This window comes from Papaver somniferum, chromosome 2, assembly GCF_003573695.1.
Source record: "Papaver somniferum cultivar HN1 chromosome 2, ASM357369v1, whole genome shotgun sequence".
Lineage (NCBI taxonomy): Eukaryota > Viridiplantae > Streptophyta > Magnoliopsida > Ranunculales > Papaveraceae > Papaver > Papaver somniferum.
The window spans coordinates 51,944,249-51,965,949 of NC_039359.1; the positions used below are offsets into that span (position 1 = coordinate 51,944,249).

At 37.9% G+C, this 21,701-nt stretch overlaps 2 protein-coding genes across 2 annotated transcripts; one reads left to right on the top strand and one right to left on the bottom strand.

Moving 5' to 3' along the window:
- Positions 1-1,252: 1,252 nt before the first annotated feature.
- Positions 1,253-2,602, bottom strand: LOC113351003 (nucleolar protein 56-like). The gene has a single exon (XM_026595088.1). It carries the CDS (start codon positions 2,600-2,602, stop codon positions 1,253-1,255), a length of 1,350 nt encoding a protein of 449 aa, XP_026450873.1.
- A 279-nt stretch (positions 2,603-2,881) lies between these two features.
- LOC113353263 (codeine O-demethylase-like) lies at positions 2,882-4,485 on the top strand. The gene is made up of 4 exons (XM_026596918.1): positions 2,882-3,163; positions 3,298-3,548; positions 3,666-3,990; positions 4,083-4,485. The coding sequence occupies exons 1-4, from the start codon at positions 2,897-2,899 to the stop codon at positions 4,323-4,325; spliced, it is 1,086 nt and encodes a 361-aa protein (XP_026452703.1). The 5' UTR covers positions 2,882-2,896; the 3' UTR covers positions 4,326-4,485.
- Positions 4,486-21,701: the final 17,216 nt, after the last annotated feature.

The following is a 21,701-nucleotide window of genomic DNA, read 5'->3' on the forward strand; positions in this document are numbered from 1 at the left end:
AAAAAAATCTTAATTCGAATACAAAGCTTGGTCAACTTAATATCCTACATCATCATTCTTTCATATATCATATATGCGGTCGGAAAGCTTGAATTATAAGCTGCCATTTTGAAGATTCATGGAGACAGGAAAACTAAAAAAGCTAGGTGGTTCTTTGTTTGTACCTAGCACTGTTCAAGAATTGGCCATACAATCACTTGTAGAATCCCAACATGTTACATACACAATGACCAGGACACGTCGAGTAATATCTCCGGTACGTCTATGACAGATCAATTGGTACCTGTTATTGATTTGCAGAATTTTCTATCTCCAGAACCCATCATTTGTGAGTTAGAATTGGACAAGCTTCACCCAGCTTGCAAAGAATGGGGTTCCTTTAAGGTATGTATACATGGCACTCCAACTACAAATTTGTATGGTAATGTTCTTTTATCAAATCCAGTAGGAATGAGAATGCCCATGAATATCGGTTAGTTATGGCATGTGTTTGCTTAACAAAGAAAATTAGAGTACCATGGTGACTTTTTTTTTATTGGTGGAGAAATTAAAATCAGAAATTGAAGGTTTATTCAATCTTCCAATGGACGAGAAAAGGAAATTTTGGCAGGAAGAAGGAGATTCCCAGGACAAAACTTTATTTTTCAATCGAAAGTCCAAAACCCTAACAATTTTGTATTATGGTTCTATATATATGGGTCACTTAACAAACTTTGGGCCATTAAGGCATCATAACTCCTTAAAGAAATAAAAAAAAAGAATAGAGTGGATAGATTAATCAGATGTGGATTTTAGGCCACAATGGCAGTTTCAGGTCACCCAGCCAAATTCTTTGTCACTGTGAAAATTAAGTTATGTTCGGATTACATGACAAATTTTAAGTCATTGGGCATGTTCTAAGGTCGCGAGATCAATTTAGAGTCACGTCCGGATTTTGGATTACCTTGTAAAATTTTGAATCACTAGACAAATTTTGTGTTTTGGTGATATGAATCTCGAGAAGACTAGAAGAGTGTATTAAGAGCAGGTAGTGCTTATCTATAATAACTCTCAAGTGTATGAGAAAGAGCTAGGTTATGCCATGCTCATAGTCGATTAATTGAAGAAAATCATAAGCAAAACACAAAGAGGCAGCACTTGCCTAAACACATTTCTTCATAAAACTAAATTAAGATCCGTTCTGCTCTTTTATTTCTTTTTATTCTTCGCTGTTCCGTTCTGCTCTTTTCCTATTTTCTAGTTTTTGAAGCCTTTATCGAAAGTGCAAGGAAAGCACAAAAAGAGACAGCAAAACAGTTACAAAAAATGTACAAGCTAGTTTAGTTAAGGTGTAAGGAACACACGAGCTAGTGCACTTCTCCTTCTTTTTCTTGTTCTTTTTCTTTTTCTTGTTCTTCTTCTTCTTCTCAATCCCCATATCCTCCTCTGCAGCATCTCCATTAATTGCATTAGCTGCTGGTTTATCCTCTTCAATAAGCCCTACCTCACCTTTGATCTCAGTTTCGTTGCTGCTCTTCTTTGCTGAACCTCCATCTTCTGTATCTATCGCTGCTTTCATCATGTCAACATCATAACAACCCAGTCTCTCTTCAACCTGCCTACGTAGCTTCTCCCCATATACAGTAATTTCTGTCCCTGAAAAGCAGTCAGTGCGGGAATTAATAGAACACTCAGCATGACGAGCCCCAACAATTTCACCAATAACAAAAGCCAAGTCCGGCGCAATGTCATTCATCTGATATACTAGATACTCATGTACATGCTTTTTGTGTTGTGCGAGGTCGATCACTTTCTGGGAAACTTGCTTGACATGAATCAAGTCAATCGGGGACAAATCTTCCCCCATGGATGCTTTCTCTGCTTCAACAATGTCCTTTGCTTTGTCTTCATCACCCCCAAGTATCTCACTTAATCTTGGGATCTTGTGCTCAGAAAGATCAGATTTGTTTTCAACATAATTTACCACTTCCGCGTAAAGATAGTTGTCGTTTACAATATCAAAAAGTTCAGGGAAGTGCCTAGAGTACCACAATCTGAGTCCCATCAAGGACGAGTTGAAATCTTTATCAAGCGTGTCAAGTGTGGAGATAGCTTCAAAAATCATGTCATCAACCTGGTCGACATTGAACTTTTCCTTCTCCGTAGCTCTGCTGCCCTTCAAAAACCCAGCAAGCGGAGACTTGTAAAAATCGCTAATCAACGTTTCGTAATGAAAGCGAACACCACGGAGAAGTTCAAGAATGAATTCATCGTTTTGGCAGGGAATCTTAGTTTCCTCAAAGATTTGTGATCCAATCTTTGGCTCGGCAACTCCAAGACTAATATCAGGTTTCTCTCCTTTTCTAACTTGGGGTAACTTTAACTCCAAAAAGTTTCTCAACTCTTCGGTCATAATCCCTTCAGAGACAGCGTTATACTGGTTAAGCGCATCTAAAGCAGAATCAAATGGTGAAAAAGCAACAATCTGTACAACTTCACTAAACCTATTAATATCAGTTACTGAATTCCTAACAGCTTCGGTGTTTCTTCCTATGTCATCTATGCCATATGCTCGAATCAAAGCATAACCAGATGTAGCTTCATAGAGTAGATACAACGCCATAATTAGGGTTTATGCGAAGTCAATAAATTCACAAAAGCAATATCAAACCTAGAGAACAATAACTTTGGGTGATTATCTCTACGATACCAGGCCTTCTTATATAGGCTTTAACATTGCCCGATACTACTAGTAAAAGGAAACCAAATTAAAAAAAGAAAAGAAACCTGTTTGACTAAGTCAAACTGAGGTAACTTGGTCAACTAGATCTCATACATCATCATGCTTTCACATATGTGATCGAAAAACTTGAACTATAACTCAAACTTGGGTTCATCAAATTTGGATTTGGAATTCATGGAGACACGAAAACTAAAAAAGTTAGGTGGTTCTTTGTTTGTACCTAGTACTGTTCAAGAATTGGCCAAAGAATCACTTGCAGAAGTCCCGGCACGTTACATTCGCAATGACCAGGACACGTTGAATAATATCTCCGGTATGTCTATGGTAGATCCATCAGTACCTGTTATCGATTTGCAGAAATTACTGTCACCAGAACCCATCATTTATGAATTAGAATTGGACAAGCTTCACTCTGCTTGCAAAGTATGGGGTTTCTTTCAGGTATGTACATATATATGGCACTCCAAATATAATCTTGTACGGTACTTTAATTTTCTATTATCAGTCCGGTAGGAATTAGTATACCGATGAATATTGATTTTCTTTTAAGAAGTAAGTAGAGTTTTATGGTGTAGGTGGTAAACCATGGGGTTGACTTTTTATTGATGGAGAAAGTGAAATCAGAAATCGAAGGTTTATTCAATCTTCCAATGGATGAGAAAATGAAATATTGGCAGGAACAAGGAGATTCGCAAGGATTTGGACAAAACTTTATTTTTCAATCAAAAGTCCAGAACCTTGATTGGGGAGATAAGTTTTCAATCATCACTCTTCCCAAACATACGAGGAATTCTAGGCTGTTACCCAAACTGCCTCTACCTCTCAGGTTACTTCTTTGTGATCTCTTTTGTTCTCAGGATGTATGATTTCATTCCGATATTTGTTATTGCGCGTTGCGTCTTGCATGTGTATAATTAATTGGCTGGTTCATCTATTTATGCAGGGAGACAATTGAATCCTACTCATTTGAGTTGAGCAAATTAAGCATGAGTATCCTTGAGTTCATGGAAAAGGCTTTACAAATGGAGACTAGGGTCATGGCAGAGTTGTTTGAAGACGGAAGACAAGCAATGAGGATGAATTATTATCCTCCTTGCCCTCGACCGGAGCAAGTCATTGGATTTACACCACATTCAGATGCTTGCGGTTTGACGATCCTCCTTCAACTCAACCAAGTGGGTGGATTACAGATTAGAAAAGAAAAGATGTGGATTCCCGTTCAACCTCTACCTAATGCCTTTGTAGTGAACATTGGAGATATTTTGGAGGTAAAAAGAGTTGATGAAATAGAATTATCCAAGTCTAGGTCATGTTACCAAGTTTTTGGTTACTAATTCTTTTTTCCATCCTTGTGTGACAGATAATGAGCAATGGCGTATACCGTAGCGTGGAGCACCGAGCAACAGTAAACTCAAGAAAGGAGAGGCTATCAGTTGCAACATTTCATAGCCCTAAAGTAGATACAGAAATAGGTCCAATACTCAGCATGATCACACCTGAGACACCTGCTTTGTTCAGAACAATCGGGTATGAGGATTATATGAAGAAATTCTTTACTCGTAAAGTCTTTGGAAAATCATTGGTTGACGCTATGAGGATATAGGAGAAGGTTATGTAGACAATAACCCGCTTGCATAACTCATATGTGATGTTTTTGTAAAATAATATTGTTGCAGTACTGGACTTTGGTATTCAATGAAGTGTAATAGTATGGAATGACTGACACCAGAGATGTTCCTATATCCATTACTTTTGTTTTGCTACATCATTCATGTCACCATATGGAGAACTACTGAGTGTTCGTTAACTATTAGCTAGTCTGGTTTAATGTTTTCCACCATACTGATTTAAACATAATTTGATTTTTGGGTGTTCAGTTGAGATTCATTGTTCATCCGCCAAGCTGATGAAATTGTTATGAATCAACAAGAAGGGTATGAACTACACATAACAGTAACCTACTCTTCCAAAGGAATGAGCCTCTATTTTATTAATTTTCTTCTTACCGGAAAATACAGGAATGATGAGCAATAAATACAACTAGTTCTCTCAGGACTGAACTCTCACTTCTAGCCGTTGATACCGATCCACCTAACAATCTATTGGGTAAGACAGACACTCAGATGGACCAAGGCAGGGTTGACTCGTAATAAAAAGAAGGACCACTAACAGAGCTCGAGTTGAACTCACTGAGTCGACAGGCCGACTCAGATACAGACTCTTCACTTAAGCTACAAAAGTAAAACTAGTCATGTGGCTAGCTCAGACTCTAGGCATATGACAATACCCTCCTCTTCTAAACATCCTTGTCCTCAAGGATGAAATCTGGAAATTGGGCTAGAATGTGGTGTAGATCTTCCCAAGTAGCATCTTCAGCCTGAGAATATTTCCATTGAATAAGTAATTGTGAAACCGGCATACCTCCACGCAGTGTTTCTCTGGTGTCTAGAACAACTACTGGAGTGACAATGAAGACACCTGAAGTATCCACTAATGGTAGAGATGGAGCAAAGACTGCAGTAGAACCAATCTTTTTCTTCAGTTAAGATACATGAAATACAGGGTGAAATCTTGAGCCCAATGAAAGTTTTAGTTTATAATCCACAGGACCAAATTTTTGTAGTATCTCAAAAGGGCCATAATATTTGGCAGAAATCTTGAAATTCTTTCTAAGAGCAACTCAGGACTGCCTGTAAGGTTGTAGTTTCAAATATACCCAATCTCCTTCCACAAAAGATCTGTCACTTTTTGATTTGTCAGGATAGAATTTCATTCTATCTTGTGCTCTGAGTAAATCTTTCTTAAGTAGTTGCAACATATGATCTCTTTCCTGTAAGTATTCTTGAACAGAAGAAATAGAGGTAGTAGTGCTGACTGGAAAGGCCAAATGGGGAGGGGCATATCCATAGAGAGCTTGGAATGGTGACATCTTCAGGCTTGTGTGGTAATTTGTGTTGAACCACCATTCAACTAGAGACAACCAAGTAGTCCAAACTTTAGAGGTAGTGCCAGTCATACATCTTAGATATTGTTCCAAACAAGCATTAGTTCTCTTAGTTTGGCCATCATACTGAGGGTGATAGGAAGTACTTAAGTTCAAGGTGGTGCCAAGGGATTTGAATAGTGCTTGCCAGAATTGGATAATAAATATCTTGTCCCTGTCAAAAACTATAGATGAAGGAAGACCATGAAGTTTAAATATGTGGTGCATGAACTCTTTAGGTATAAAAATAGATGTAAAAGGATGGCTGAGGGATAAGAAATGACTGTACTTGGTTAATCTATCAACAATAACTAAGATAACATATTTCTTGTTTGAAAGTGGTAAACCCTCTATGAAGTCCATATATAAATGTTTCCAATGAGTGTCTGGTACTGGTAAAGGTTGTAAGAGACTTGCAGGGGCAGTATGTTCATGCTTATGCATTGGAAAACATCACAGTTGGAAAAAAAAGGTGAATATGTCTTGCTTCATTTTTGGCCAAAAGAAATAGGACTTAGCTCTAGTATAGGTGCCTAGCATTCCTGAATGGCCTCCCACAGTTGATGAATGCACTGATTGCAGAATAGAATTTCTAATATGATTACCACTACCAACATATAGTCTAGTTTTGTACCTGAGAATCCCACCTTGCAATGAGAATAACTGATGAGAAGGAGTAAGTAAAAGTTGAGCCAGTAGTTGCTGAACCACAGTGTTATTTTCATAAATGATAATGATGTCTTGTATCCATTGTGGTTGAGTAACAGATAGAGCAAAACATTCAGAAGAATGATGCATTCTGGACGAGGCATCAACATCAACATTGTCTTGTCCTTTCTTATATCTAAGGACATAATCTAGTCCCAAAAGTTTCATAAGCCACTTCTGCTGAAGAACAGAAGTCATTCTTTGTTCCATAAAGAATTTCAGACTTTTACGGTCTGTATTAATAATGAACTGAGAATGAGAGAGATAGTGTCTCCATTTTTGGACTGTCATTACTATTACCAAGAGTTCTTTTTCATAAATGGAGAGGTCTAGTGCTTTGGGTCCAAGAGGTTTACTGAAAAAGGCAAAAAGTTTGCCAAACTGCATCAACACAGCACCAACACCTCTGGAGCATGCATCAGTTTCTAATACAAAAGGAGAAGAAAAATCAGGCAGAGCAAACACTGAAGCATTTGTCATGGCATGCTTAAGATCTGTGAATGCTTGAATTGTTGTAGAAGACCAAACAAAAGAGTCCTTCTTGATCATGTCAGTAAGTGGCTTACTAATAGTACCATACCCCTTGATGAATCTTCTGTAATAACCAGTAAGGCCAAGAAACCATCTCAGTTGTTTGAGATTTGTAGGTTGGGGCCAGGTTTACATGGCAGCTATTTTGTCAGGATCAGCAGCAACTCCTGTGGAAGAAATCAGATGACTGATGTGATTTGTAGATAGTGGTAAAATTGGTTTGATTCTCAGACTTGTGAAGGATATTAATTAGACTTAAATCCTAATATTAAAATAGAAAACTCACTAAAAATTATAGAAAACTCAATCAAAGATGATATCAATACTAAAAGAAACACTGAGGCTAAGATTCCACTATTTTCCAAGTTCAAAGTGATTAAACCAATACTTATATTTATGCAATTTTCTTGTTTAATTTGATTCTAAAATATTGCAACAAGTAGATTTTCAAAAGTAATAATTGTAAATACCAAGTATGAAGCATCAAAAGTCTTAAAACTGAGCATACTCCATCAAAATAGATCACAATCACTAAAATAAAAATCATATTCAATAATATTTCAAGGAAAATAATCATATAATTATTGCAAATAAAAAGATAAAATAGAATATACCACTTTTTGTTGGAAAAATAGCTTCCTCTATCGCCTCAGCAATGGGGTTTAGCTCCTCATATTAATCATGATCTCAAAATATGTGTTTGTTGCTCAAAAGATGTTTAAAAGAGTGAAAAGTAATAACACAGATTGTTTGCAATAGTGTATTGGTGTTGCAAAACAGATGTTACAATGGAACTGTTACAGAAAAACTATTGCTTTGTAGCTGATTTAAGACTGCCCTGAAATAAGACTGCCCTGAACATCTTAATGTCTTCAGCTGTTAAAAAGCGACACTTTTCTGCGACTGTCTAGCGAGGGTCAATGTTCTTCAGTTGTTCTTCTTCTTCAACAGCAGCAGCAGCAGACACAGAGTTTGGTAAATCTCGGATTTCTTCTTCTTTGGCTCTCCTTAGGTTCCCAAACTCTCGACACCCCTTCTATATGACCCAAGACATCTATTTATATCAAAAATACCGATTAAATCTCTCCCAAATCTTCCAAAATATCTTTCCTTCTCTTCACGGCCAAGTTGCGACAATTTCTTGTTTTAGGATTTCTACGCGTTTCTGAGCTTTCCGTTTTATTCTAAAGTCTTCCTTAGATAGATACAAATCTTTGGGAAGGTTTACAGCGTTTTAATCACTCTAAAATTCCCTAAAACAGGTCACACACGTGACTTTCCATATTTTCTTGTTGTGAGAAAAATCCTTCGTTTGATCCCATTATAATCGATTTACACAGCCATATCAGATTCCTAGACCCATAAGGAGTCTATCCTATGAAAATCAGAGGTTTAATCGACCTCAAACTCCTCCAAATCACGATCACCAAAACTGTTCTTTAACTGAACTAATTTCCCGCCAATTTTCTGGTTTTTGAATGTTGAAGATGGTTGCCCCTTATCCAGAGTAGGAGTGCGATTAGCTGATGCCTGGAAATGATATGCCCCTTAGTAATTAGGTTACCCCTTATCCAAAGTGAGAGTCCGAATAGCAAATGTCCTACGGGTGCTTTTCGAGCCAATTTTTTCCAAAAATGTTTATTAGCCAAAAATACCTACAAATAAATAAAACACCATAATAAGTACAAAAATGAGCCCTAACAATATATAGAATCGAGCCAAATCGGACACAAAAATGTGTCTATCAAATACCCCCAAACCTATTATTTTCTAGTCCTCGAGCAAAAATAAAATAGAAATAAAATCCTAACTCACTGTCGCAGGCATCATCGATTGCATTTAGCGTATGCAATAAGCCTTTAAACCCCTAGGTGTCCCTAGTGGCGGAGTGTTGTCTCCGGAGGGCTTACCATAGGTATACCCACAAAACCTTTTTACTCCAGACCCTAGCTATCTACACAGAACCTTGGAAGGCACTAAAGAATCTCCTTGGTCGGCATACTTATTGACTACAGGAGGAAGTACCCTGATGCGAAATTCCAATTGTTGTACACGAGTTTGCACTCAAGCATACTAAAATTCATATGAAGTGACAGAGCTCTACTCAGATAGTTGCACTATGGACATCAATATCCGGAGTCAAAACTAATCACATGGATAGATCAAGAAGATGGATATAGAAAAACATAGATGGTTTTGATGTTTACTAGGTGAACGGTGTTTCTCATATCTGTCTGAAGGCCTCCGCCAAAATGAACCTATCCTAATGGACTGAGATACTAGTCTGACTAATATCAACAACTGGCATATACAAGGGAACCAGTGATTGATAATCCTAACTCTAGGTCAACACAACTGGCATATACAAGGGTTCCAGTGGTCGACTTTATTGAATTTATTCCAGTTGGTCATGGTCTGGTGTTTTTTTTTTTTTTTTTCTTTTTTTTTTTTTCTTTTTTTTTTGTATCTCAATCACTCTAATTCACCCTAGCATTGGTAACAACTTGAATCGTGAGCCCCACCTAATCACTTAGAGAAACATAGTTTAAAAACAAACAAAACAAAAAAAAACAGAAGTGAAAAGGACTCAACGAGATATGGTGAAACTATCATGTTATTTCTAACACCTGAGCTCTGTGCTTTTATGAATAGACTCTTTAGATGTTGCCATCTAGTCAGATTGGTTCCTCAACTCCTACAACCAAAATGCTTCCATCCACTTAGATTGGTTAGTGCCATCCTTAATAGGGATAAATTTCTAGGCTCTGGAGTTTATTATTGCAACGAAAAGGTAACAAAAAGTTCTACCCCCCCCCAAACTTAAATCTAACATTGTCCTCAATGTTTCTAATCAAAGAACAGTACCAAAAATATAAGTAACATGAGGAAATAGTAAAGAAGAAGTCGGAAAGATAGTACCTGGGTGAAGTGTAACCAAAAACCTACAAAAATATTATACAACATACAAAATCGCCTCGATGGTCAATCAAGGTAAACAGGGTCCTCCAGAGGGACCTCCTCAACATCACCTGTAGGAAAACTCTAAAAAGGGCTTCAATCGCTGACCGTTAACCTTCGAAGAACTACTACCATCTGGTGTCTCAATCTCAACAGCGCCATGAGGAAAAACAGTACGGACCACAAAAGGACCGGTCCACCGAGAGCGCAACTTCCCGGGGAATAGATGCAAACGAGTGTCATACAGAAGAACTTTTTGACCTGGAGAAAATGACTTTCGTAAAATATTCCTATCATGCACAAGTTTCATTTTGTTCTTATACTCCTTAGCACTATCGTATGCATCTCTACGAATCTCGTCCAACTCATTGAGCTGGAGCTTTCTTTGAGCTCCTGCCTTGTCAAGTGAAAAGTTTAAGTTCTTAATAGCCCAATAGGCTCGATGCTCTAACTAACAGAAGGTGACAATGCCCTTGCCAAACACTAAACGATAAGGTGACATTCCATGGGTGTCTTAAATGCGGACGGTAGCCCATAGGCATCAGTAAGCCTCGACGACCAGTCTTTCCTATTTGGATTAATGTTTTCTCTAGAATACGTTTAATTTCCCTATTGGAAAACCTCTACCTGACCACTAGTCTGAGGGTGATATGGGGTTGCTACTTTATGGGTAATACCGTATTGTTTCATTAAAGAGAAAACGGTCTATTAAAAGTGTGAACCTCCATCACTAATTATAGCTCGCGGCGTACCAAAACGTGTAAGTATATTCTCTTTCAAAAACTGGACTACGACCCTGTGGTCATTCGTTCTACACGGAACCGCCTCAACCCACTTAGACACATAGTCTACAGCGACAAGTATGTAAAGATAACCAAACGAAATAGGAAATGGACCCATAAAATCAATGCCCCACACATCAAAGACCTCAATCACTAAAATAGGGTTCAAAGGCATCATATTTCTACGGGAAATGGTTCCTAACTTCTGGCAACGCTCACAAGAAACACAATGACTATGGGAATCTTTAAACAACGAAGGCCAGTAAAATCCACACTGCAAAATCTTAGCAGCAGTCTTCTTAGCACTAAAATGACCCCCACATGCATGTTCATGACAAAAGGAGATAATACTAGACTGGTCACTCTCAGATACACATCTCCTAATAATCTGGTCCGGACAATACTTAAACAGATAAGGATCGTCCCAAAAGAAATGCTTAACCTCGGCTAAAAACCTAGAACGATCTTGCTTACCCCAATGTTGAGGGGTTCGACCAGTAACAAGATAATTCACTATATTTGCATACCAAGGTGATTGGGAAACAGAGAACAATTGTTCATCAGGAAAGCTATCCCTTATAGGAAGGGAATCACTAGGGGAACTAACAACTAGCCTAGACAAGTGATCTGCTACTACATTTTCTGCACCCTTTTTGTCTCTAATGTCTGGGGAAAATTCTTGTAACAATAGGATCCATCTAATCAATCTAGGTTTGGTATCCTTCTTAGATAAAAGGTATTTCAAAGCAGCATGATCTGTATAGATTATGATCTTAGAACCTAATAGGTAAAACCTAAACTTATCCAAGGCAAACACGATGGCTAAAAGTTCCTTCTCGGTAGTTGTGTAGTTCATTTGGGCATCATTCAGAGTTTTGCTAGCATAATAAATCACATGAAGTAATTTGTTTTCTCGTTGTCCTAAAACGACGCCTATAGCATAATCTGAAGAATCACACATAATCTCAAAGGGTAGGTTCCAGTTAGGTGCCTGGACTATCGGGGCAGTAGTGAGTAAAGTTTTAAGCTTCTCAAAAGCCTCTAAACAAGCATCATCAAAGACAAACTTAACATCTTTTGCAAGCAAATTGCAAAGAGGTCTAGAAATCAAGCTAAAATCCTTAATGAATCGACGGTAAAAACCTGCATGCCCTAGGAATGACCTAATATCTTTTACGGTTTTTGGGACCTGTAAAGTCTTAATAAGGTCAACTTTGGCTTTGTCTACCTCTATACCCTTTGAAGAGACGATGTGCCCTAATACAATTCCTGATTTAACCATGAAATGGCATTTTTCCCAATTAAGCACTAAATTTTTTTCCTTACACCTAGTCAACACTAATGTCAAATGATGCAAGCACTCATCGAAAGATGAACCAAACACTGAAAAATCATCCATAAAGACCTCTAAGAACCGTTCTACCATATCAGAAAATATGCTCATCATACAACGCTGAAAAGTTGCAGGGGCATTACATAGCCCGAAAGGCATGCGTCTATACGCAAAGGTACCAAAGGGACAGGTAAAGTGGTTTTCTCTTGGTCTTCTGGGGCAATAACGATCTGATTATAACCGGAGTAGCCATCTAAGAAGCAATAGTGACTATGTCCAGCTAATCGCTCTAGCATTTGGTCGATAAAAGGAAGGGGAAAGTGATCCTTCCTTGTGACCTTGTTCAATTTCCTATAGTCAATACACACACGCCATCCCGTGGTCACTCGGGTTGGGATTAATTCATTATTATCATTCTGGACTACAGTGATACCTGATTTCTTGGGGACAACCTGAACAGGGCTGACCCACTTACTGTCTGAAATTGGGTAAATAATACCCGCATCTAACAACTTAAGCACCTCTTTTCGAACTACCTCTTTCATGTTAGGGTTCAGTCGACGTTGCATCTCCCTAGAAGGTTTGGAGTCTTCCTCTAAATGAATCTGATGCATACACACAGTAGGACTTATACCCTTAATGTCTGCTATAGTCCACCCTAAAGCTTCCTTATTGTCTTGAAGTACATTTACTAGCCTACTTTCCTGATCACTATCCAAATTGGAAGCTACAATCACAGGTAAAGTCTCAGATGGGCCTAAAAACACATACTTTAGAGTATCGGGTAGTGGTTTAAGGTCCAACTTTGGGGGCTCTTCTAAAGAAGGAATTAGGGTAGTCTCAGAAACTGGTAACGGTTCGAACCTAGCTTTCCATCTATCAGTGTCTAACACAGGGGTAGAATCTAATAGAGCATTCACCTGTTCAATAGTGCTATCGTCGTCAAAATCTAAACCAAAATGGGATAGACAACTTTCTAATGGGTCTTCAGACAAGATGTTTGGTAATGACTCCTGAACTAAGGCTTCTATCATGTTCACCTCCTCAACACATGTGTCATCTAGCTCATGAGGTTGCTTACTGACATTAAAAATGTTCATCTCCATAGTCATATTACCAAAAGATAAACTCATCACACCATTTCGACAGTTAATGATCGCATTAGACGTAGCTAAAAATGGGCGACCTAAAATCACAGGTATCTGGTTCTCTGGGTCAGGGACAGGTTGGGTATCTAGGACCACGAAATCCACTGGATAAATAAACTTGTCGACCTCAATAAGAACATCCTCGATAACACCTCGAGGGATTTAACAAGACCTATCAGCTAACTGCAGTGTCATCTGAGTAGGTTTCATTTCACCAAGTCCTAGATGTAAGTATACATGGAATGTGGCCTTTCTTCCCTCTTCCTTTTTCCCTCCTAAGTCACACTGGCTCCAGTCAAGTAAACTTTTTCTACCGGAAGTTACCTATTGTGCAAGCAATGGTAGGAGAACCTGGGTCTTTGTACTTTGGAGTTGTGTGTTCTGAATGATTGAACTTACGTGACTAGCTAAAAAAGGCTTTCTATGGACGCTAAGTTTCGCTTTCGCGTACACATATCCTTAAGGAACTTGGCATAAGCAGGATTTTGCTAATTGCATCTAATAAGGAAGGTTTATGGTAACTTGCTTAAAAACCTCACTATGTCATTAAAGTTCGATTCCTTCTTGTTGGTACTAATAGCTGAGGAAATGGGCTCTAGGCCTAAAATCGACCTTTCAGGAACCGAATTCACATCATAGAAACTTTATCAGTCTCTTCAGCTATGGTCCTGAGAGGTGAGATCCTGAGGGTGAACTACATATGTTACTATCGGGCATGGTTACCTTATTGTCTACAACTTACCACTTCTAAGGGTTCTAACAGCATTCAATGATTCGATGGTTTTGCACCTAATCATGAACTCTCTAGGGTTGGGTTGTGTTGACTAGGAAACTTACCTTTTTCTCTCAAAGAATCACTTATCAGACCAACCTGGGTTTTTAACTCGGAAATAGCCTGACTATTTTTCTTGTCCTATCCTGTTACTAGCTGTAGACTCTGTTCTACGGATAACTGAATTTTGCAGTTTGCTGAGTTAACAAGGCGAGAGATTCCTCTAAACTTAGATTTTCTTATCTGACTGATTCTGAAACTGAGCTAGTCCTGAAGGATTCTTAGTATAGCCAAAAACCTGGGGGAGCATTAGAATTACTAAACTGACCTTGACTTTGGCCCTTAGACATGAAAGGTTCGGATGGTTTCTCCAACCAGGATTATAGGTTTCTGAATATGGGTCAAATCTTTGACGGTATCAAATCTAGTGTTATTATAAAGAGCATTGGCTTGCTCTTATATTTGGCCTTCCCAAAAAGGCTCCACTCTACACTAGTCTGGCCCACTTCTAAGGCTTCTAACATTTTTGCTATAGCAGCAATTTTGGCATCTGATTCATAGCCTCCTTCTACCCTATTAACGTTTCTCTACTTAAAAGAATTGTTTTCTGGGGTTGCCCTACTATTTCCCATTGCTGGGTTTTTTCGGCGATTTCATAAAAATTCCATCGCCGCATCAAACAGTTTGGTTTTCAAATCCACCAGTGCATAGAGACTCAACCATGGTCGTTGTGGCATAATCTAAACCTCATAAAGGATCTGAACTAGCCTAACCTTTCTAAACAATGATGAGGACACTGGGATAATAAATCATTGAACCTTTCCCAAATACCTATATAAAGATTCCCTCTTGTTGTGAAAATGTGCATATTTGCGTCCTAATAGACGATGTTTTGTGCCTAGGGAAAAACTTATTGAAAAAGGCAGATGTAAGTTGTTCATATGTCTCAATTGACTCGGAGTCCAAACTATACAGCCACGACTTGGCCTTATCTTTCAGGGAAAATGGGAATAACCTAAGTTTCAAAGCATCATCATCTAAGCCTCTAATTCTTAGAGTACTACAAATTTCCTCAAAATCCCTAACATGGTAATAAGGGTTTTCATTTTCTTTCCCTAAAAAGATTGGGAGCATCTGTAAGGTCCCAGGTTTCAGTTCATAGGGTGCCTCCGTTTCAGCTAACTTAATACACGAAGGACGGGTAGTCCTAGTTGGATTCAACAAAGCTTTCAAAGTTGCCATTTCTGGCGCTATCGGAGCAACAGGGATTCTCTCCTCAGTCAAAGAACGTTCAAAAACAGACTCTTCAAAAGCCGGACTTTCTAGATTAAGGTAATCGAGACGCTTCGAACTACTAGGTTTCTCTTTAACAAATCTACCTAGTGCGTCTCTTTTACGTTCAGGCATACAATAGAATTTTCTAAATTGGAAGGGTAAGCAAACACAGATCAAGGCCGACTCAACCAAATCAAACCTATTGATTTCTAGCAAACAAAAAGCATGATGGCTCCACTTAGATTGTTTCTAGACCAGCTTCTAATCCTTCGAACGGGAATTCGTTACAATTTAAGCAAACCCCTCTGGAATCAATCCGAGTTAACGTAAGTTGAATAGAGGCGAGGGAAGCTCGGTGGAGCTTTGATACCCAAGGCCTCACCGGTATTACAAGGCGGCGCAGTCACGCATTCAACTTACAGAAACCGTCAAGAACTTCGAAGTATGCTTAAAAGAGTAACCAATATTTTTCGAATGACTTTCCTGTTAAGCTCGTTACCCTATCGGTCTCGTTCTAGTCAAAATTTTAGGCTTAGGTTCGCGTAGGTTACGTGTTCCTAAAGCGGGCAAGAAGAGAACGGTGATGAAATCCGAACCCTTATCTTGTATGGCCAGGCCTTGCCCTTTACTAGAAAAATAAATGTCCGTATTCAGTCCTCAACATATATGCATACGAAGGAGTCCAGTAACTCGCTGACAGGGGATTCGCGAGTGTTTAGAATCTTACCTCCCGTTCCAGACGGGGGATGAATCGGTTGTAGTCGACTCGGGCCACTGACTCCGATGTCTAGTGTACGAACCCAAGGTGCAGAGACAATATCGTAATTGTCCTCCTTCTCTGCAAACAGTTTATATTTAAAGTACCCTTCCGTAGGGTAATAAAAAAAAAATGTCCCAAAGTCCAAAAGTCCAAAAAAATAAAGAAAAATTACAAAAATAATAAACCCTAATACAGTTTTTTTTTTAAAATAAAAAAACAAACCCTAAACTAAAATTGTCTAAAAAAATTGTCTTCTTTTCTGTTCTTTTTGCTTTAATCTTTAGCTCCAAGTCTTTATGAAATCACCAAACTCCTTGGCTCAATTTTCTTTATGATCCAGAACCTGTAGACACAAGATAAATACCCAAAAACATAAAAAAGACAAAAAATAAAAAAAAAAATAAAAAAATAAAAAATCTAAAACCCTAAAACAAGTCCGCGTCGGCGGCGCCAAAAATTGATGTGATTTGTAGATAGTGGTAAAAGTGGTTCGATTCTCAGACTTGTGAAGGATATTAATTAGACTTAAATCTATATTAAAATAGAAAACTCACTAAAAATTATAGCAAACTCAATCAAAGATGATATCAATACTAAAAGAAACACTGAGGCTAAGATTCCACTATTTTCCAAGTTCAAAGTGATTAAACCAATACTTATATTTATGCAATTTTCTTGTTTAATTTGATTCTAAAATATTGCACACAAGTAGATTTTCAAAAGTAATAATTGTAATACCAAGTATGAAGCATCAAAAGTCTTAAACTAGCATACTCCATCAAAATAGATCACAATCACTCAAATAAAAATCATATTCAATAATATTTCAAGGAAAATAATCATATAATTATTTCAAATAAAAAGATAAAATAGAATATACCACTTTTTGTTGGAAAAATAGCTTCCTTTATCGCCTCAGCAATGGGGTTTAGCTCCTCATATTAATCATGATCTAAAAATATGTGTTTGTTGCACAAAAGATGATTAAAAGAGTAAAAAGTAATAACACAGACTATTTGCAACAGTGTATTGGTGTTGCAAAACACCTGAAATAAGACTGCCCTGGACACCTTAATGTCTTCAGCTGTAAAACAACGACACTTTTCTGCGACTGTCTACCGAGGGTCAATGTTCTTCAGCTGTTCTTCTTCTCTGGCTCTCCTTAGGTTCCCAAACTCTCGACACCACTTCTATATGACCCAATACATCTATTTATATCAAAAATACCGATTGAATCTCTCCCAAATCTTCCAAAATCTCTTTCCTTCTCTTCACGGCCAAGTTGCGACAATTTCTTGTTTTAGGATTTCTACGCGTTTCTGAGCTTTCCGTTTTATTCTAAAGTCTTCCTTAGATAGATACAAATCTTTGGGAAGGTTTACAGCGTTTTAATCACTCTAAAATTCCCTAAAACAGGTCACACACGTGACTTTCCATATTTTCTTGTTGTGAGAAAAATCCGTCGTTTGAGCCCATTCTAATCGATTTAAACACCCATATCAGATTCCTAGACCCATAAGGAGTGTATCCTATGAAAATCAGAGGTTTAATCGACCTCAAACTCCTCCAAATCACGATCACCAAAACTGTTCTTTAACTGCACTATTTTCCCGCCAATTTTCTGGTTTTTGAATGTTGAAGATGGTTGCCCCTTATCCAGAGTAGGGGTGCGATTAGCAGATGTCTGGAAATGGGATGCCCCTTAGTAATTAGGTTACCCCTTATCCAAAGTGAGAGTCCGAATAGCAAATGTCCTCCGGGTGCTTTCCGACAACTTGTCGAGCCAATTTTTTCCATAAATGTTTATTAGCCAAAAATACCTACAAATAAATAAAACACCATAATAAGTACAAAAATGAGCCCTAACAATATATAGAATCGAGACAAATCAGACACAAAAATGTGTTTATCAATGACCCAAATATGCTAATTGGGGTTGAGCAAAACAACACTTCCTTAAGTTGGCTGACAGGCTGTGTTTCCTCAAAAGTGACAGAACTTGAGAAAGATGCACCAAATGTTCCTCCACTTATTTGCTGTAGATGAGATTGTCATCAAAAAAGACAAGAACAAATTTTCTAAGAAGACGTTGAAAGATTTTGTTCATGAGAGCTTGGAATGTGGCAGGTGCATTTGTCAATCCAAATGGTATCACCTTAAACTCATAATGTCCATGACGAGTTCTGAAAGCATTTTTATAAATATCTTCAATGTGCATTCTAATTTGATGGTAGCCTGATATGAGATCCAACTTAGTAAAGATGACAGCTCCATTCAATTCATCTAGTAGCTCCTCAATCAAGGATATAGGAATTTTATCCTTGATGGTCATATCATTAAGTTTCCTGTAATCAACACAAAACCTCCAGGAGCCATCTTTCTTCTTGACCAATAGTATAGGAGCAGCAAATGGACTGTGACTCTCTTGTATTAGGCCCACATCCAACATTTGTTGAACCAACTTTTCAACCACTGCTTTTTGAATGTATGGACATTTATAAGGTCTCTGAGAAATGGGAAGTGAAGATGGTTTGAATGGAATTTTATGGTCTAAAGCTCTTAGGGGACGGAGAGTTGATGGCTCAGAAAACACATCAACAAATTCTTGGAGAAGAGAAGTGACTTCTGGTGGGACAGGGTTGATTCGAGTAGCTGTAATGGAGAATAATCGACCAATGAGATCTGGAGTGTTGTTCTTGATGAATTTGAAAAAGGATTCACCACTGAGCAAGCTGCAAGAGGGATTAGGAGAGTGACGCTGCAGTATAATGAGTTTTCCATGATGGTGAAAGGATACCTTGAGCTCAACTACATTGAACATTACATCTCCCAACTGTTTTAACCAGTCAACACCCAATACCATATGGCATCCTCCTAATGGAAGGATTCTCATATCACCGGAAAATTGATAACCCTGCATAGACCAGAGTTATTCTTAAAAAACACATTCACTAGTAGTTGTGTCACTATTTTCCACTGTGACTAACATTTTACCAGTAGGCACTATGTGAAGATGTAATTTGGCAGCTAGAGAAGCATCAACAAAACTATGAGTACTCCCTGTGTCAATTAAGATAAAGATATCCTGATTATTTAGCTTACCAGGGACTCTAATAGTGCTTTGGTTTAACAATCCAGTTAAGTCATTAAGAGAAATTTCCATAGTAGTGTCTCCTGAAGTTGTAGGAAAAGATGCTTATTCTTATGAATCCTCAATAAGCGGAGATGAGTTGTCTTCATCAGATGCAACCTTCATGAAAAGTTGTTGAGTTTTACAGTGGTGACCTGGCTTGTAGAAAACATCACAGTTATAACAGAGGCCCTTATCACGTCTAGCCTGCATTTATATCGGTGTAAGTCTTTTTATAGGAGGCAAAGTTGGTTTAGGCTTTGTTGGTGTAAGAGGGTGAGTAGTGATAGGCTTATCAGATAAAAAATATGGCCTAGGAATGTTGGTATGTGGTGATAAAGATGGTTTATAACCAGATGATGGTGAGAAAGTAGTAGAAGATGGTGTAAAAAGACGCTGGAATGGCCTTAATTTGAGAATCCACTGAAGCTTGTTATAGACGAGCAAAATAGAAAGCCTCAGAATCAGAATTGGGTTTGAACATCTGAACAGGATTACGAATCTCTTTTTTTAATCCACTAATGAAACTCATGGTGAAATAATCTTCAGATAAACTTGGGTTTTTAGATTTCATTATAGCCTTTAAGGATTCATATCTCTCAAAATATTCTTCAACTGTTGAAGTCTGAGACGTACAATTTATTAAAGCTACGAACATAGTTGTCATGAACAACATCTTCGAAACGAAAACATACATCAGAAGAAAATACATTCCAATCGATAAATAGTTTACCATCTTGATAATCCAAAAACTAAGCATCAGCTTTATCATCCATATGAATAGAAGCTAGGTTCACCCTCTTAGAAGGGTCAACAGGATTCAAATAAAAATATATTTCACATTTACGGAGCCATGCTCTAGGATGAGACCATCAAATCTGGGAAAATCAATTCGAGTTTGACGAAGAAAATTACCTGAATGAAGTAGCAACCTAGAAGAATTTTCTGATTTAGAATGGGTATGAGTATGGTGAGCAGCATTATAAGCACCAGGATCTGATGAAATTGGGATATCAAGGTGTCTACCGATTTCGGAGAACTGAGAACTCAAGGTTTCTTTGATTAAAGTAATCTCAAGATTTATGTCTGATACATCTTTTTCTAAGTCTGATAAACCTTCACCATCAAGTTTTTGTTGATGAGCAACGTCCTTTACTGTAGGTGCTTTCTCACCTCCTGTCATGATTCAAACACAGGATTGACGAATCGGATACCAATTGTTATGAATCAACAAGAAGGGTATGAACTACACATAACAGTAACCTACTCTTCCAAAGGAATGAGCCTGTATTTTATTAGTTTTCTTCTTACCGCAAAATAAGGGAATAATGAGCAATAAATACAACTAATTCTCTCAGGACTGAACTCTCACTTCTAGCCATTGATACCGATCCACTTAACAATCTTTTGGCCAAAACAGACACTCAGATGGACCAAGGATGGGTTGACACGTAATAAAAAAGGACCACTAACAGAGCTCGAGTTACACTTACTGAGTCGACAGGCCGACTCAGATACAGACTCTTCACTTAAGCTATAAAAGTAAAACTAGTCATGTGGCTAGCTCAGACTCTAGCCATACGACAGAAATACATTAAAAAAATGGAAAATAAAATAAAAAGAACCTCCACATTACACCAAATAAAAGAAAATGAAAGCCGATCAAACTTATTGGATGATTATCACAGTGACTTGAGTTGGAAACTTGTCGGCATCAATTCTTTAAGGATCAAAAAAAAAGAACACAAATGAACAAGTAAGATGATTATCATTGTGGCTCCCTTACGCAGCAGACACATGCCATTACTTTTTCGCCGGCAAAATCAACAGATACGCACTGACCACTTTTCCCTTCATCTATTTCCCCAACTAAACCTGCTTTCTCGGAGCAAAATTTAGCACAGGCTTCTGAAGATTCGCAGACAGTTGATGCGATCACAAGCTCAATGTAAAAAGATTTTCCATCCTAAACATATTTGCAATTAACGTCTAAGTCTGCATCTATCCACATTAAACACGAAAAGAAAACATTTAATCTCAGAGCTAATCCTTTGTTTCGAGCTAATCTCAGGATTGAAGATAAATTTCTCTAGGAGTTGCTTATTTGGGGTCGGGTTCGAAGAGGGAATTGAAAATTATGCTAACATGTTGGGATGCAAGTATGCTAGTTTTCCTAGTATTTATTTTGGTCTTCCTTTAGGAGGAACACAAAAATGGGAAAAAATGCTTGAAACTTGTGCTAAAAGAGTTGCTTCTTGGAATGGGAAAATAATAACAAGATGAGGCTAACTGTCATCAAAAGTGTCTTGGCTAGTCTTCCATTTTATTATCTCTCCATTTTTATTGCTCCTTGCTCCATTACTAAGAAAATTGATAAAGTGGTGAGAGATTTCTTATGGGATGGTGCTCCTAATAAGAAAAGGGTTCACAATATTCGTTGGAAAATTGCTACAAAACCAAAGGAAAAAGGTGGTCTTGGTATTCGGAGAACTAAACAAGTAAACTTGGCGTTGCTAAAGAAACGGTGGTGGCGTTTCGGTCTAGAGAAAGATGCATTATGGAGGAAGATTATGGTAGAGAAATTTGGCAAAACCTTTAC

Bases quoted from the DNA above. Each gene is read 5' to 3' on its own strand.
- LOC113351003 (XM_026595088.1), bottom strand. From the start codon at position 2,602: ATGGCGTTGTATCTACTCTATGAAGCTACATCTGGTTATGCTTTGATT.
- LOC113353263 (XM_026596918.1), top strand. From the start codon at position 2,897: ATGGAGACACGAAAACTAAAAAAGTTAGGTGGTTCTTTGTTTGTACCT. The intron at 3,164-3,297 runs GTATGTACATAT...TTTATGGTGTAG, and splicing joins AAGTATGGGGTTTCTTTCAG to GTGGTAAACCATGGGGTTGA. The intron at 3,549-3,665 runs GTTACTTCTTTG...CTATTTATGCAG, and splicing joins AAACTGCCTCTACCTCTCAG to GGAGACAATTGAATCCTACT.